We start from the raw sequence: 17,875 nt of genomic DNA, 5'->3' as shown, positions 1-17,875 counted from the left end.
ACACTCCATGCCCAAGATAACTTAATTTTTGACACATCTTGAGACAAAGAATAACCGTTCAAGTATGAGAGGGCAGGAGGTCACCCTGGAGACAACAGAAGAGACTGACAGCAGAGCAAAAAGAGAGAGAAAATACTTTTTTTTGGCACGAGAGGCAGCTGGAAAGAAGAGGGGAGTAAGAAAGGAAGAAGAAAGAAATTATTCAGTGACATAAGAAGCAGGAGGAAATAAGAATCTCGACCAAAATGCAGGAGGAACAAGAAAACCAGGGAAGAGATTGATGAGAAGACATAGGTATGAACTTGTAGAGCATCCTCGTACGTCTCATTCCAAATGTCAAGGCAGTCCCAGAGCATCCATGGCACATTTAACTCCTGGCACAAAGAGTTTATGGTGACCTTGAGTCTGTGGATCTGTTTTAAGGACCATGAGCTTTTAACATTTACAAGACAAAAAAAAAGTCTTTGGGCAAAAGAGTACAACTAAAATCCAGTGCATTCCCCTTTTGGTTGTTAACTCCAAGCCTCGCTCCTCCTGCAGCTCTTTCTCTAACCAATTATTTATTAAGTGCATTAACATAAATGCAAACAGAAGATTTATTTTTAATTTAAAAAAAGAGATAAAGAGACCTAAGCACACTGTTAATATTGCCAATGCCTTTCATGACTTCATTAAAAAATACATTTTAAGATTCACCTACAGTAGCTATTGTAATAGAGCTATTTTTCACTGACTCGGTGAAATTCCTTTCACATTTCTTTTTTATTCTCATAATAGAGAATAAAATGTGAAAACCAGAACTTGGTTTTCTAAAGCAGAGAGTTCCTCCAATAAAGAAGTCAAACAACTAAATTATTTGTCATGTGTAAGAACATGGAAAGGAAAATTAAATCATTAGCCTTCTTCAAAACAGGAAAAGCAAGCAACCTATCATCAGGTCCTCGCTTCTTCAGCTAGGAACGTTCCGCTGCCAACACAAAATGAGCTCTAAACCATGATGCCAGAATAAACTCCCCATTTCAGAAGCTGTTTCCCAGTAATCCAGGATTCCCAACACTTCCCAAACATAAACTGCTGGTTACACCTGCTCAAACAGTGTCGCTATGTGCGAAAATGCCAAACAATGAAGTCGAAGAGACTTGAGCTAATCCAGCACTTGCTCTACAAACAAGTGCCAAACTCTACGGAAATGCAAAAATCTAAGCAGAATTAATATCTGCTTTCCCCCTAAGGAAGAATGAGTAGCAGAAACAAAAGGCTATTACACTTTAGATAAACGTATAAGGGATTACAATTTCCTTTTAGATATAAATGAGACTGAAAACGTAATTTGTTTCAAGGACAATAACTCAAGTAAGTAACATTAGAGAGTTTGTTTCATTTGATACCCACATCTACATTTCACTGCAACCTATTAAGCATAGAGGGCTAAAACCTTTTATTTTTTGAGAATGTGAAGCGTGAAAACACCGAGGTTACATTTCTACAAAAAATCTTCTCACATCAGTGTTTTCATTCTTTTGATGTTACAACCTGCTCTGTCCTCCTCCCCAGCCACATCGCAGAACAGTGTCAGCTATTAAAATATGACCTGAAATTTTCTAAAAAACCCATTAGCAAATTCACCTGCACATCTAAACCCAGCTGTGCCATCGTGGAAGACAGTGAGAAGTGCGCCATGGGGACAGTTTTTCTGGCAAACCCGAAGGGTGACAGAGCCCTTTGGAGGAACGCCAGCTGAGCCCGGAGGCATTTGTAGGAGATACGACCCAGGAGAGCAGTTGCTCTCCAGATCATCTTTCCTGGTTTCCTTTGGGGGATTTTGGTTTGGTGCCACTTGATGTAGCTTAGAATAGGCCAAGGGCGATATTCTGTAAATCAACTGAATCCAGTCACCCTGTTTTGGAGTGCTATCTTCGTAAGTACAGCCTGGTCACAGCATGCATACCAGAGCTACAGAAAATACTGGTTGCACACAGTTCCCAGCCCCGCAGACAGACAAGCTAAAGCAGCCTCAGGATTATACCAGCCATGCACTTACAGTGTTTATATAAGAGAATAATTTTCAGCAGGTCTCATTATTTAAAATCCTTCAAACACCTCCACATAACGCAGCAAGAAAGGTTAAGGTTTCATTCCCCTGTGAATTCTTGACATAATTTGACAACACTAAAGCACCATTCTTGTTAATCAGGTTAAATACAGACCCTGCCATATCCGTGGAGAAGCTGGGGACACTGGGCTGACAGTCCACCACACAGATTTTGTCATTGCCTCTCTGTGCACACTTAGGTCTTGCAAGAGACCATTTGCACTAGCTTTTGTAAAATGGTAGCAGAGTTAATGTTTGTCTCTGCTTCCCCAAGCACAAACTATACCCACTTCCCCCATCACAAGCAGATAATGTGACCCAGAGCAATGCCTTGAAAATTTGGAATAATGGCTACAATCCTCAGAGTTTGATCTTGGGAGGCTCGAGCTGCCCAGACTTCCCGTATAAGCCATCCAGCAATGAGATTACTCTGCTTCTGGCAAAGGCAGCTTTATAGCACCTTGCAAGACTGAGCTCTGCTGGTCTCTTGAATCCAGAAACCATGTAATGTAACTTGTCTAAATCACTGACCAAAATCAAACTACACACTGTAAGTGCAACAGCCTAACAGAGCCCTTCACCTCAAATAATACAACAGCACATAAAAAACAAGAGTGCTTGTGCGGCATTTTAAGACACTCCCTGCCACACAACACATTGATCTCGTGGATGCTACGCATGGGGAGAACCCCCTGTGTAGCCCCCAAAAGTAATAAAAGTAATGCAACCAAGGAGCAGGGTAATCAGCACATGCTCAGACTTCTTTATCCCAATATTTAACCTGCTTATGCCTAAGGCTGAGCTTTTCCAAACAGTCATTCATACATGATGATTTCAGTAACTGCGTATAATCTTCCACAATAAAACCCACAATCAGTTGTGGTGTTGATGTTAATTACTTAAGTTTAAATACAAAACATAATGAGATGCTGTAATTCCATTTTCAGACAGTTTTGCCCTGAACATTAAACATTATTCAGCTTACAAAAAAAAAAAAAAATCCTTACTTTAGCAGAGTCATCTTAAGGGACTTGCATGTTTTAATCATCAACTTTAATTAGGCTAAAAAGTAGAGTATAAATCAAGGCCTTTTTTGAGGCACTCAAAAAGCACAAAAAAGGTTCCATTCTTCAACTGAAGTGTTAATGAGAGCAAACAAGAGTAACTAAAATCAGTCTCCTGCTAACTTTAATAATTTGTAGGGGAACATTTTCTAATTAATAATAGACTTCTAGACACATCTATGTTGACAAATACACCCATGCTGCACTCCTTTACTTTTCTAGCATCTCTCCTCAGTGCTCATGTACAGGTGCTTTCATATATTTTTTCTTACAAGCTGGTTGGCATCAAAAGCTTGAATTTTTCCCTAAGTTTTCTGAATGCACCACACTGTACCACTGTTTGGGAATCTACTTTAGAGGATATTGATACTTTTTAAGACTGAGGAAGCCAGGAAGAGCAACAGAGTTTTGCATTCAGGTATACATTGAAACAAACCTGCTTTTCAGCCAGGTTGTATAGTAGAATCTGTAGGAAATAATACATTAATAAAAAGATAATCTGCAACAGAGTTGTTTTTAAAGAGCAACTGAGTGCCTAAGGTAATAACTTTCTTAAAAGATCTACTGTGTAGAAATAAAACACTAAATATCACAAAGTATGCTGCAAAATATCTCAAGATACAAGAAAACAGTGATGCAGGAGATGAGGTTTTTTTCTGCCAGACACAGTATATATGTGTGTATATATATATATATATATATATATATATTTTAATTTGAATAGTGTAATCACCAAAAAATAGTTCTAAAAGTCACCAAACACCTTCTGGAGGTTTATTTTGAAATAATCTAGGAGAATGTTAGACTAAAACACTATTTAAAAAAAATCTAAAGGGGAACAATAAAACATTTCATTTGGACTTATGATGAAATATAGTTTAGGCCAAGCTCGTTTGAGTCAAGAGATTTTTCTCCTGGTTAGAAGTTTTCCCTTAGCTAGAAAATTGACAACCTCACCTCCAAATGATTTTAAATACAACTCAACCAAACCCATTTTTCTTCTTATATCACTTCAATTTCTGGCCTAGCCAGCAAATATAAAAATCACATTTTTCATGTGAGTCTATTTTTCTGCATCCAGTGAGGGCAAATGAAGCATAAGAGCTTTCCAGGAGCCCTCACAATGATTCAGACAAGCACATATCGAATATGTCTCCACTGAAATAAATAACTTATGCTTCTTCTATGGATAAACAATGTTTAATCCAATTCCTTGTATTCCTTAAACACGTGTTCATTAGAGCATAAGCAAAACAGCGCTAGGTGTGCGGGGGATTTGCTCCGCCCAACACGCACACCTTTAAACAACAATAAGTATGCTTAAATACAGAAAGGTATTACATATTCATAATGACCCCAGGAACGCCTATACATATTCATAACCTTTCCCCGCTTCTTATTAAACTGAGTCCCAGGTAATCATTTCCATAGTCTCCGCCTTGACCCCACCCTGTTGTGCCTGCGCAGTGCCACTTGGTGAATTTGAGGAGGGGTCTTTGGGGGTCTTTGGATGAAGGCTCCTTCAGCTTCGTCACAGTGAACTTTTTACCTTTGGCCCATTATGTTGAATTGACTGGGACCCAAGCTGCCAAGTCAAATGAAACCAGACTGTTGCCCCCTTTTGCTGTAAATCTTCGTTATCTTGTCTCCTCAAGTTTACAGCTAGGTGCAGTAAAACTTCTTATCTTGGCATTCAATGGGGTTCTGTTCTTCTTAACATAAAGCTCTAAACTAAGCATTTATTGTGTGGCTAAGCCTTAAAGTGTTAGTTCGTTAGTAGGCACCCATTATATGTTTAGTTAACTCTTAAAATGTTAGTTCCCTCTGTCAATATAACTTCATAAACAAGTTTCATAATTTTTTACATGGAACTTAACCACCTTCTTCCTTTTTCCAGGTTCAGAGCCCGTGCCTCATTTGGTTATATCTGTAAACATTAAACATCTTACCACAAATCACAACTGCATTTTTCACACCACCAAAACTCAGCCAACAGCTGGCTCTGATGTGAAAAAAACCATGCTGCAATAGGAAAAATGTCAAACCTCAAAATAGGAAGTCTTTTTAAAATAAAAAAAGTCAAGTGAATTATTGGATTATTCCTATTCCCTCTGTGAAAGTTTCCAGCATTTTTATAGAATGTCTTTAATGTCAAGAGTTTCATCTTGCGTCTTTGCAAGGTTTCCAGTGCGTACACTGTTTCTGCTGATGACCCTGCTTGTTATTAAACTAGCTGGTCCAAAATCAGGCAAATAATTAACTAGAGCCAGTAATGCCAGAATTTGCTTAAAATAATTTTTTCCTAGACAATTTTCTTGGACATACTCAAAGATTGTTCCCCACAGAGGTTGAAAATTTGAGAATAAATGAATTAATCAACAAACAAATAAGCCCCTTGAGCCAGGAAAAAAGGGGGAAAGGTTGCCGGGGCATGGAAGTTTTACACTTGTTTTTCTTTGCCTTCTCCCCTACCTGGGGATCACCCGAGGAGAAGGTACTCAGTGACCAAGAAGGGTCCCACATGAAGGACCCCATGACATTTCCCAACTTTTCATCATTGCCTGTGCAGATCTAAGCTTAGATTGGCAGCAGAATTAAAATAAAAACAGCACAGGATACAAACAGTATAATAATACTACCAAGCATATCCATAACACACACAGCATGTTGGGTGTCTGCATTGCAAACCCATGTTGCTACCTTCTACACACATGAAATTTAAAGCATTCACGTTATGATCCAAAAAGAATACAAAAGCAGTCTCAAATAACATTATTCTATTTTACAAGATTTTTTTGTTATTGTTGCCAATTAGTCTGTGAAAATTTCCATATGATCTCCTGAACATAAAATTGGATTTGTGTGGAGAAAAAAAAACAACAACAACAACAAAACACCACACCAACAAACTGGGAGGAATTATTTTTTGAAAAACACAAGGGCTAAAGTATCAGTTTACTGCGAATTGACTGTGCTGCAAAGTCCCACCCAAATGTAAAGAAAATCTGCTTCCTTTAGGTAATATGGAGATGAAAAGCACTTGAAAGTTAAATATGAAACCCCAGACTGAAACAACACTATGCTTTAATTCAAACACATTACGCTGCATGGTTATTATTAAATTACACTGTGAGTGAAGAGCTTAAGTGCCATTTTGATATTCTGTTTGAACAAAGAGGTGTCAAGTTAAGAAAACTGGTGTCAGGTTCAGAAACTTTGTGAAAATGAGGCCCTGACTGCAATAGCATCCTATAGGGTTTCATTTCAGCAGCATGATCACAGATCACGTGCAATCAGCAGCTAATTCCATAAAACAACTTGTTGGTGGTTTTGTGGTGTTGGTGTTTTGTTTCGTTTTTTTTCTCCTTTTCTTAGTCTTCTTGCTTTGGCTCATTCTCTAAGGACACTGAGCTCACAGACCACTTCTGCTTGGCACTATCTCTACTAACCACTTTTAGCCTGTTGTGTATTTGGAAGCCAGTCTAGCAAAAAGGACAGAGAAAAAATAATTTGATTTCCGCAAAAGTTGAGCGGGTTGGCAGTGCAGACAGACCCCACCACCTTCTCCAGCGGAGGAAAGAATCCAAAATGAGAACTCAGTCTTTATTATTGCCCTTGCCCATGAAACAAGCTATTATATATTTTTGGAACAATGAGGCTTATTTAACTGGTGTCTCCCCCAAAGACCATCACAGAAATCTCTTCAGCCTATTTCCTAGAGGTGCAAGTTTTCTGCCTTCTTGGGTCTCATTTTGCATTGCACACAGGTACGTGAGGAAAAGTTTCCTGGTATCAATGTACTATCTGCACTGAAATTGCAGGAGAAAAGTTAAGTAAAACGTTTTCTTATGTTTCCTTCTTCCTGCTAAAGAGACAGATTGCATGTGCCACATCAATAATCTCAGCCGTCACATAACCTCATAGTAAAGTAATAAATTATTTACTACAGCTCTCTACTTGAATGGGAGTCAATCAGTTAAATGGCCCTCAATTAATACTCAGGAGGAACAATAGGAAGACAGGAATTGTTCCAAACAGTGCAGCTCTTGAAACAAAAAGCATGCTTTTAAACAAGATACCTCTGCATTCAAGCGAATTCTTGGTTCACCGAATGTCTATTTTAATCCCTAAGCGGACACACTTGCTAGGAAGACATCCTGTTGACACCTATTTCATCCTGCTCTGCTTTGGCATGATGGTCTTGTGCATTCTGTAGGGTTCCACTGACCACTCGGACGTCTTCAAAGTGTTATAATGAAACATGCTTGAGAGCATAAAGCAAAAAAGCAGCTTTGTTTCCCAGAACCAAGTCTGAAGAACAGCATCCCCTTGAGGACTTTGCAAACAAAGTTACCCTGGAGACAGTCTCTGAGGAACAGTCGCAATTTACTGCTGACACAATGATCTGCGAAGTTTGGTATTTAAGGGGGGTGTGGGGTGTCTCTGGCTCCTTGTTTGGGAAACAGGTAGAGAATGAAGGTAAGGGAGTGAAAAAGTGTTTGTAAGGTATTTAAGGATCTTTATAAGGAGAAAAGCCCTTCACTTTACTATACTATAGTATCATTTTACCGGCATGAAGTACATTGCTTCCACTCTTCATTTGCTTTCTTTGCATGATTTTCTTCTAAACTTTGCACTGAACTCTATAATCTAATAAAAGCAAAACCTGATCAACCTCTCCCCTCAAGAGTGGAGAAACTTGTAGTGTCTGCATACGTAGTCTTAATTTTGCACAGCTTGATTTAAACAGTCAGGTCTGGCATCGCCTCTTCTGGCCCACAGACAGAAAGGTGGATCACCCCAGAAAATGCATTTTGGACAAGGAGTTTGATCAGGAGAGAATACAACACACTTAAAGCTGTAGAATTTGCATGACGTGACAGCAAACTCTGAGTCAAAATATATATACATATATATATATATATATTTTTTTTTTTTTTTTCCAAATTGTCAAAGCCATCCAACTTTATAAACAAACATTCTTGGCTTTGCCAAAAAGAACAACTACTTTTTCTGTAACACTGCCTCACAGCTCTAACCAGTATTACTATTACTTTCCAGCTCTAACTAGCTCTTTCCCCACAGGTTTAACGAGCATTTCTATTACTTTCCTGGCAATATATCTGGCTACCATACATCTTACACATGCATTTGGCTTCACACATAATGCTGTAGCAGTTTAAGCATTATTACGGTATAACTGAAGGCATTTATAAAAACTAAGTAACATTTGGCAGCTCCGTAAGATATTCAGATTGCCATATCCCAGTGTAAACCATCAATAATCACAAGCTGCAGTGAAGTGTATTACAATGGTCTTGGCACCTAAACTAGTTGTGAGTCTTAATTCACTCTCAGAGGTCTGTACCTTGCAGCTCCCATTACTTCAGAGTTTCTTCTTTTTAATGCACTGCATTTTCCTAAGTTCCAGACTGACTCCACCTTTTTGTATCAACTTTTCTGTGTCCTCAGCTTGTCCTTCTTCAAGCTTCTCACCACAAAAGTGTTCCAGAGTGATATTAGATACACCAGCCCTCCTCAAAAGTTATTCCTGATTGCATTTTGCCAACTCTGGCCCATAAGGGATTATGAAATTCAACATGTGAGTGCATCCCCCCCAGAGCTGGAGAATGTCACATCTGTCATATATTTACAACCCAAAAGAAAGAGGCTGTATTTGTGCAAGGGCCCCAAGAAACAGGGGTGGCACCAGATGTTCCACAGCTGAGCATCCACACAGCCTCAAGATGTAAAGCTAATCAGCACAGACCCTAAATAATTAAGTTATTATGCTTTGCAAGAACTGCTGGCTGGCTAGCGGAGACAGACCACAATTCCATGCCCTTAGGGAGAGAACTGCAGAAAGAACTCAGATATTCTACAGGTGACTGGGGAACAGCCAGCACACAGGACAAAATGTGAATCCGCATCAAGCCAAGCATCAAAATAGAATGATTTTGCCTTTCCTGAGAAGTTTATGTCTGAACCTGTTTGTCAGACACATGCATAAAGGTAAGCAAGTACTTTATTTTATTTTTTATGGCTGTCTGATGCTGTAACACATGACTTCCAAACACTTTTGTCAGCAGAGCTCGGAGACTCTAAAGTGTCTGCTGGTGACAGAAATTAATTATGTATTTGGCATCTGATCAACAGGCCTAATTATTTATTTTTCCCCCCAATTAAATTAAACAACTAAACATTATTAAATTTCTTAGCCCTCAGAATTCCCCCAGAGTAATATCTAATAGTAAGATTTTTAACTGCATATGTCTATAAGATTACAAATTGCAACGACAGGCCAGATTTCAAGTCACGTCAGTGACATGAAGGCATATTAAAAGTTCTCTGCATTATGCCAAGCTTTGATAGACCAGCTCTCTATAGGTTTATGTATACATACAGTGCAAAAATTACATATAAAGCACACACACACATATCCATATATATATATATATATATATGTAAACATACACATATAAGAAATTCAGTGACCTGGATTTTCCTACAACTATTACGAATGGCATGTTTTAAGGAGGAATGCCTATAAATCACATATGCATGCAAGTGAGCAGTAATACTGGCGAAATATTGGTTTACGTGATAAACAGCACTTGGCCATGAATCTGTCTTGCAAAGTGGAGGAATAAGGGGGAATGCTAAATGCTCTCCTCTGTCAGAAGAGCAGAGGCTCCTCAGTGGAAAGATTTGGAGATGTGGTTATTGCCACCAGCACCAGCCTGGTTTTCACTGCCTTGTGGGTTCCTTCATCTGTACCTTGAACTCCAAAGGAGCCAAGCCCCCCTCCAACACCCACTTAGAGAGAGGAGTATCACACAAGATTGACATACCAAAGCTATTTTTCCTTTTTTTTTTGTCATCTGCTCTCTTGATGCTACATCAACCCTTACCACAGCCTCCAGCATCTCAGTTAACAGAAACAAAACATTGCAAATTAAAAATTGGAAACAGATCTTCAGCGACAAAAGCTGCATAGAAAAAAAACCCTTATCAAATCAGCAGCACTGATGACTGCTAGTTCTTCCTAAAAGAGCTTGAAAGGAACCTGTCTCAAGAGAATATGGACCAAGCACAATGCTTGGGGAACAGCCTCACTGCAAGCACCAAGATTGGAGAGAAAATTCTGCAAACACAAGCCCAGGGTACCACATCTCCCACATTAAACTCCAGCTTTCCCCAAAATAACCCCTCTAGGCTGAGCAAACCAGATTCAAAGTACATTTGCATGTAATCACCAACTTTCATGGGATTTCAATCAGACCCTAAAAGCTCAGTATTAAAATACCATTTATTTATGGCTCTGTGTTCTAGAGATTTAAGAACAACCAGTTGGACTGAGCTTCTAAAGGCCCTCAGGCACCACAGTGTCTACAGATTACAGGACGGCAGAGAATGACGATACCCAAATTACATATCTCTAGCTCTCACCTCTTCCTCTGTCCAACCACCCTAATCCACAGACTAACTTAGGAGGATTCTTAACATCGTGAATCTTGCATCAAATAAAGTCACACCTCAGGATCTGTAGCAAGACACCAACACTAGGAGCCACTGCAGAAAGCAGCCCAGCACGGCAAAGCACAAGGAAATATATAACAGTAGATGTTGCTCTGACTTCAATTCCTTGAGTTTAAGGTATGCATTCAATACCACACTGTAATTAAAACCCAGCAGTCCAATCCTATGCCCTCTGCAACAGGCAGACTGTACAATCTGTGGGGCAGTGGCTGAAAACCCATTGAGCATCCCCTAGCTTGAAACAATAAGGGAACAGACATGGTCCTGCCAGGCACCAGGACAGATATTTGGAGGGTTCTACACAGCACCAAACAATTTCCTGGGAATCAGGAAAATTCCAAGTGGGGAAAAGCTTCTGGACTCTCCCACATGCTTTTCATTTCTTCCCAGAGCATCTTTCCAAGATGAGTTGCTCATTCAGCAGTACGAAATATCTCCAAATGCAAATAAAACCACATTAATGAAAAACATAACCAATTCAAGAAATCACAATCACTGAAGGAACCAACTGAAAAAGAGCAAATGTACCATGGGGTAATAAACATCAGATGGCTCTAGGATTAATTTAACATGACTGGAGTTGATACAATGGATATTAGAGATTTATTCTAGAGAATCGGCAGTTTCATTTGCAATGAAATGCTCGCTGTTTGAGCTGGGCCAAGGGTATTCTTCCTGACACAGGAAAGCAGCAGATTTGCCCAGATCTTGCGGGAGCAAGTTAGCAGCAACTGACGACATGGTGAGAATATGAAGATAACCATAATTCATTCCCTCATGCTCACTCTGCTCATTTTAAAATACTTGAACATGCTCTGCTTATATGGATGAGAGAACTAGGGTCAAACAACCCTTAAAATTAACTTTTATTTATTTTTTGTTTTTTAATATATTTACATATAAATCCAAACCATAGTAATGATATCACAGACACTACTTATGTGGTTCATTAAGTTTTTTCATTGGGCTGCTAAAACCCAACTATCCACCAAAAGTGAAACAGCCCTGGCCCCATCAATGTCCTGATCAGCTAGAAGTTGCTGAGAGTATGAGTAAAACTGATTCAGAGAGTAGGTTCCTCAGAAAGAGCCCACTTTAAATATCTATTGCTTATTTATCCTGCACTCAGCTATGACAAGGACTAGCTGGGGACAAGGCTAGCTTGCTAGCCAGGAACATCTGCAGGATGTTACTTACCCCTCCTTTTGACAAGATCTTGTACTTTTCAATTTTTTTTTTTTTCCCAAAAGTAACTTTTCTTAAACAAGTTCTTAAACAAGTTATAATCACAGCAAAACATAACTGGAATTAAATTATGGTTCAGTAATTCACATTTAGCTGCACAGAGGCCATTTGGCCTTCATCTTTGTGCCGGAATGTGCTGGGCGTGAATTACTACACTGTAATTCACATGCGGTCATGTCTTAGGGCTTAATTAACACCATCAAAAAAACCCTCAGAGCACCCAGAGCTGGTCACTAGAGATCAGTCAAGAAACAGTTACAAATGAAACCAGCATCAGAGGTTACAGGCCTGCAGGATAACACAGCTCCCCCTTCCTATCACGAGAGCAAGCACATTTTCTACTGCTAGAGTCCGGAAAGAAACCCTGCCCCTCTATGCCATAGCAGAAGCCTATAGGGAAGGATAACTTCTACATGTTAATTCAGGCCCTAGTCACCAGCCTGCTTCTACAGTTAAATCCATCACGACTCGAGCTGCGCTGATGGCAAAGGGTTGCACATCCAATGGAAAACATGCCTTGGTGCAAACAGCAAGTGAAAATAGTGCAGGATGCTATGAGCAGAGACATTGCCAAACACTGAAGAAAAATAAAATATCAGAAAATCCCTCAAAAATCTCCTTCTTTAGTGTGAAATTTAGACATGAGCAAATAGGTCTGCACACAGACCTCTGCACTGCTTAATGGCTTAAGGAAGAATTAAATGGCATATAGAGCCTTTGCAAGGTTGAATTTCACCCTCTATCAGCTTATAGACTGGTCAGTTATCAGACAAGGAACTTAATACTCCCCATTTCAGTACAGTGCTGCTAAACAAAGCACTGTAGTATATACACAAAACAGCCACCCCCTTTTATCAGGAAAAGCCTTTCTCAATCACTTGTTCCACTATTGAAAAGGTGGCTGCAGGTAATAAGAATTGCCAAGAACAGTAAATATTACACATATTTCAAGGATGATTAATCTTTTAAAACAATGAAGTTAGGCAGAAGCCTGCAAGTCAACTTGGCTATTTCACAACTAATAAAACACGTCTCTTGTATTTCATTTTGACTATATAAAGAGTATCATAGTAAAAGGCTATTATCCACTATTCACCAGCTAACATAACACTTGTACAAGTAGAAAAGAAACACAGTATGTATTTTAAGCAGTGACAGTATTTCCACTGTATTAAAATAGCAGCAAGGCAAGTTCAGCTCACATTAAACAGCACTCTGTCACCAAGGGCCAGCTTGCTAGCTTCATATATTCCCCCAAGAAAGATAATGCGGCTTGCTTTAACAGAGTAATTGTCACCAGGCAACTACACATGCTGTTCGGCAATAAATATTTCTGCTGTTCCCAGAGAAACTGGCTCGGCATCTGGACCTGCTAACGCCTGGAGAGATCAGCCTGACCTTTGCCATCCCCTCACGAAGACGCTGTCCTCCCTTGCCACGGCTCTCGCCCAGAAACATCGGAAGAAGGCAGAGAAGCAAGGAGGGTCAGAGCAGGAGAGCAGACACAGTTTCTCTTCCTTGCAGCTGCAATGACTTCAGAGGACTTCAAATTTCATTTGCTCCTCTACAAATGATAAATTAGTTCAGCCCCATTGTACAGAGAGACGACATGGCATCTGTTCCTAAATGCAGAAAGGTCACTTTACAGCTATGCTGCAAATCTACATCAAAGAATTCTTAGAGTCAACTCAGTTTTTTTGGAAATGCAGAGTTTGGCCAGCAGCCACTTCAGCCCTGCCAGTTTGGTGTTGACAAGTGTCAGCATTAAGACTTAAGCTTCCAAACAATACCAGGCTCCAGAACTTGTCAGGCTATGTCTGAACTAGAACTTACTTGAGCTTTAACCTAGCTCTGTCCCCAAATTTATTTAATAAACCTTTGCTGCAGCTGCAACTTGCTCTAGGATCTTGCCTGTCCTAACTGTAATAGTAAAAGCTACTCTAATGTCAGATACCTACTGTTTGTTCTGTAATTTCAGCCTGGATTTGGTTACATTCTTAGCTTTGAACAAGTGTGTGGTACTACCCCAAAAATCACATTGCATATGGAGAAAAAGATGAAGAAAATTAAGTCATCACAGCAATGACTAACCTCGTGGATCATCAGGAGGGAACAATCTGCAGCCTGTTAACAAATATAGGGTTAAAACATATAAAAAAATTACCCTAAGCAGCTGGAAGATCCAGGAAGAAGCAACCCCCACCACTGACACCACGCTTTGCCCAAGTGGAAACACAGAAGCTGATGGCTCATTATGATGACACAACTGCACGGCAAGAGCGTAGCATCAGAGGCAACAGGCAGATCGCCCTGCCTGTTGATTTTATTGCATTGGTTATGACCTCCAACAGAAACTGGGCAATTTGCATTATTGCTTTAATCTGAGTAATAACAACTGGTTGTCCTGTTAAAGCATTAGAACAACAAAATAGAATAAAATTTTAAAATATTCTTGGCTGCACATCAGGAAATTCTATGCACAATACAATCCTTAAAAATATAAATTTGAATAAATAAGAATAAAACCATCTGATAGGATGATAAAGATCTTTGCATACAACAGGCCTCCAGCACTCCTCCAAAACCTAAAATAACTTACTTATTTGGAGACACGCAAGATTTCACCCCACAGTGATCACACTTCAATATCCTTCCTATCCTGCTCTTAACAGCATACATTTCTGATTCCTTTTATTTATTTTTTTTTCTTATTTTTGTCCACGATATCACTTACTTTTTACTGCAGCGAATTCTCTAATTTGGTAAAACAGGTTTAGTTGTATCCAACAGATTGATTTGCTGGAGCTCAGAAGAGGGGAAAGCTTTCTGGGGGTTCCACACTGCTCCGAGTTGTGTCATCTGGAAAATCACTTTCAGCTTGCACATTCAAATGAAGAGCAATAGCATAGGAATCATCCACCACCCAAATCTGCTATGATCAAGTATTTCACATGGTTTCATTTTTTTGCGAGCTGTGTTTCAGGGCAGTTTGAGCAAAACTAGCCAACACAGTGCCTATGCGTTTCGCATACAGCAGATTAACATCACCACCAGGAACCTCCAAAGATTCATGACTTTTTCCCCTTTTCATTATTTCTACAGCTTATCGACAAGACGACGTTGTGCCAGGGCAGTATCCTGGAAGATTACTTTTCACCTTGCAGCTCATCAAAGTCATACACTCTTTTATATCACAACTCAAAACACACAATATATTCTCAGGAATGAGATAACTAAAAAAGAGCACCGTAAAAAAAAAAATAAATTCCCCAACACATTTATGAAATCACTGGATTAGAAATCCATCTCTAACTACCACTACAGATGAAGGGACAATGTCAGGAAACTCCAAAAGGTAACGAGACATAGCAAAGTCAGTTTTTAAAAGTAGTTTGTAGCAACTCTGCCTATCACTTGCAGGCCAGGAGCCATTCCAGCCCATGACACACGGACTCTTCTTGAGCCTTGTTAAACATACAAAAACCACAGCAGCCACTCTGTACACTTGATTTGTAGAAAAACACAGAGGGTAGAAGCATCTCTGATGTTTGCCCATATGTAGTATAATACAACTCCCAGGACATTTGTGACATTTTCATTTACTGTGACTATCAAGTAGGATTTTCTAGCTATAGTGGCATTGTGAGTTAAAACCAGAACTGCCAGATGCGTATTTAAATTGTTAATTGCTTTAACTGTTAAGGTTGTTGAAGTATAAAGATTTTAAAAACATTTACCATTTAACTTTCCTGGAGAAGAACTGAGAGCACCTTTCCTAACAGCTCTTTCAATTCCACCCCACTTGGTTGGCTCAGTTTAAATATTAATTCTAATTTTCAAGTCATCAAGGAGTTTTGCATGAAGAATGATAATACAGATAACCTTTGTGCCCAAAGGTGTTATCAGTGATACGAGCAGACAGGTTGTGCTATAAATAGATATGTTCAGCCAATTAGACATATTTCATTTTTTTAGCCTCCTTCTTCGCTATAAAATTCTGCTCTAATGTTTTCACACATACAGAGCAAACATGAAGCACAAAAAGTCTGATGAAGATTTTAAAAGCAGGGACCCACAGCCTACACAACAAGGAATCATGTTATTTACCAGCATGTTCCCACTGACCTGTAATTTAAAATGAGATCCTTGGTGGAGCTTGACTTCCATTTAGGCACCAGGAAAATCAGGCAGTCAGATTTTCTCAGCCTCTGCTCTGAGCATTTATCAACCATCACTGCAAACAGGAGTTCCTGAACCCTTCAGCACTTAGGAAGTTTTGCAAGTTATTTCCAGAGCCTACATTTGCGTTTCATATTAAAAAACAAACAAAAAAAAACACCAAAAAACAACCAAACACAAAACCAGGCCTTAAAAATCTTACTCTCAAGAATTAACTGTGTCAGATTTCACTTAATGATTTCCTGGCTAATGAAAAGACCAAATATTTCTGCTTAGGGGGACACGCAGCCCCTTACTGAACAGTACTCACAAAAGGAAAATTCATTTCCATGCAGAAGCTGGGAGAGACAACCCCAGTGACGCACAGACAAAAGAATATGTTTGGGCATAAGGAAAAAAGTCTGCCTTAATATAGCAGCTAAACTTGATAACAAATCTATATGTGACCAGAATTCTTTGTTTTAGGAGTGAGCAAGTTATAATATAGTCTGGGAATTCAAAGACCTGGGGTGGAAGTGTGGAGAGACTACCAATATCCTGGAAAAAAAAACAGCATTAGGTAAAAAATGTAGGCAAAATTTTTGCCATATTTTCAACTCACCATGGGCTACTGGTGTTAAGAGCATTGTGAAGAACAGCAGCTGTGATGACCACATGACTGTGAAGGAAGCCTTGAAAATATCCCAGCAAATAAGGCTTCCAACAAAACAAGGCGAGCGTCCTCCTGCACTTGGTTCTGACACTTTAACTGTTGGCCTTCGATTCACATCCAAAAAGAGGGGGGGAAAGCCAATCAAAAATAATAATAAAAATAATAAAAAAAATCCCACAGCCAGTATCCAGAATCTGAGACCTACAAACAAGAAAGGAAAAAAAATGCAGTTAGTAAAACAGTAAGAGAGGTGTTTTCAATCAAGTCTTGCTGTGTTTCTTTGCTGCCAACAGCTGTAAAGGCAAACATGTCTTCCCCGCAGCCCTTCAGATGTACGTACATTACTACACACAACAGGAATTAAAACCCGTTCTTTTGCAGAAAGCCAGTTTGTGCATCACTAATGCTCCACTTCCTCTCTCAAAACAGAGCTTAAGTTGTGAACAATGATGCCCACAGGTCCAGGGAGTCCACAGGCTTGAGGCTGACTAGAAAAAAACAAGTCCATATGTGTTGGATTGCATCCTAGGTACATGGGACTTCTAAACCAGGCTCCCGAAAACATTTGAGTGTCTATACATCACAAGCCAAGAGAAATTTCAGAGCTGCAGTAGGTTTAAGTGGCGCTTAGGCTCCATGCTGAACCCATATGTGTATCCTGTATGGCTTTTAATTGCTGAATCTGGAGCAGCTTTTGAACCCAACTAGGGACCCCAAGTCCCCCTTACCCTATTAGCTACTTTCTCTGGTAACTGCCCAGGACTCAAGTCACTTGTTCCTAGAAAAGCTCCACAGTTATTCATTGCAGGATTTAAAATAACAGTGGTCTTCTCCATCCCACAGGTTTACAAGAAAGCACAGCGAAATCAGTATCCATGCTTCAACAGAAACCTTCACTTGCTTAATTGGAGAAAGGATTCCAGCTTCCCATCACTTTAATCTCTCAAGAAGGGTCTAAATTACCACAGTGACTCAAACTTGGCAGGAAAAACCACAACTATACAGAGTTAAACCACGGCATCAGTTTGAGACTGAGCTCCCCGTTGACTTTGAAATGATGATAAAATATGAGGAACTGAAAAGTACTCTGCATATCTGTTTTGA

At 39.5% G+C, this 17,875-nt stretch overlaps 1 protein-coding gene across 16 annotated transcripts in view; it reads right to left on the bottom strand.

Annotated features, from left to right (window-relative positions):
• ADGRL3 (adhesion G protein-coupled receptor L3) overlaps positions 1-17,305 on the bottom strand; it is a gene marked incomplete at its 3' end in the record, with an annotated part of 226,145 nt that extends 208,840 nt beyond the window's left edge. For all 16 annotated transcript variants that reach the window (XM_080343264.1, XM_080343265.1, XM_080343267.1 and 13 more), the window contains exon 1: positions 16,721-17,305. In XM_080343264.1, coding sequence (XP_080199390.1) covers positions 16,721-16,775 — 55 coding nt within the window. In that variant the 5' untranslated portion in view covers positions 16,776-17,305. The remainder of the gene's footprint in view (positions 1-16,720) is intronic.
• Positions 17,306-17,875: the final 570 nt, after the last annotated feature.

Source organism: Nesoenas mayeri (genome assembly GCF_963082525.1).
Source record: "Nesoenas mayeri genome assembly, chromosome: 4".
Classification (NCBI taxonomy): Eukaryota; Metazoa; Chordata; class Aves; order Columbiformes; family Columbidae; genus Nesoenas; species Nesoenas mayeri.
This window is presented reverse-complemented; position numbering and strand designations above follow the sequence as displayed.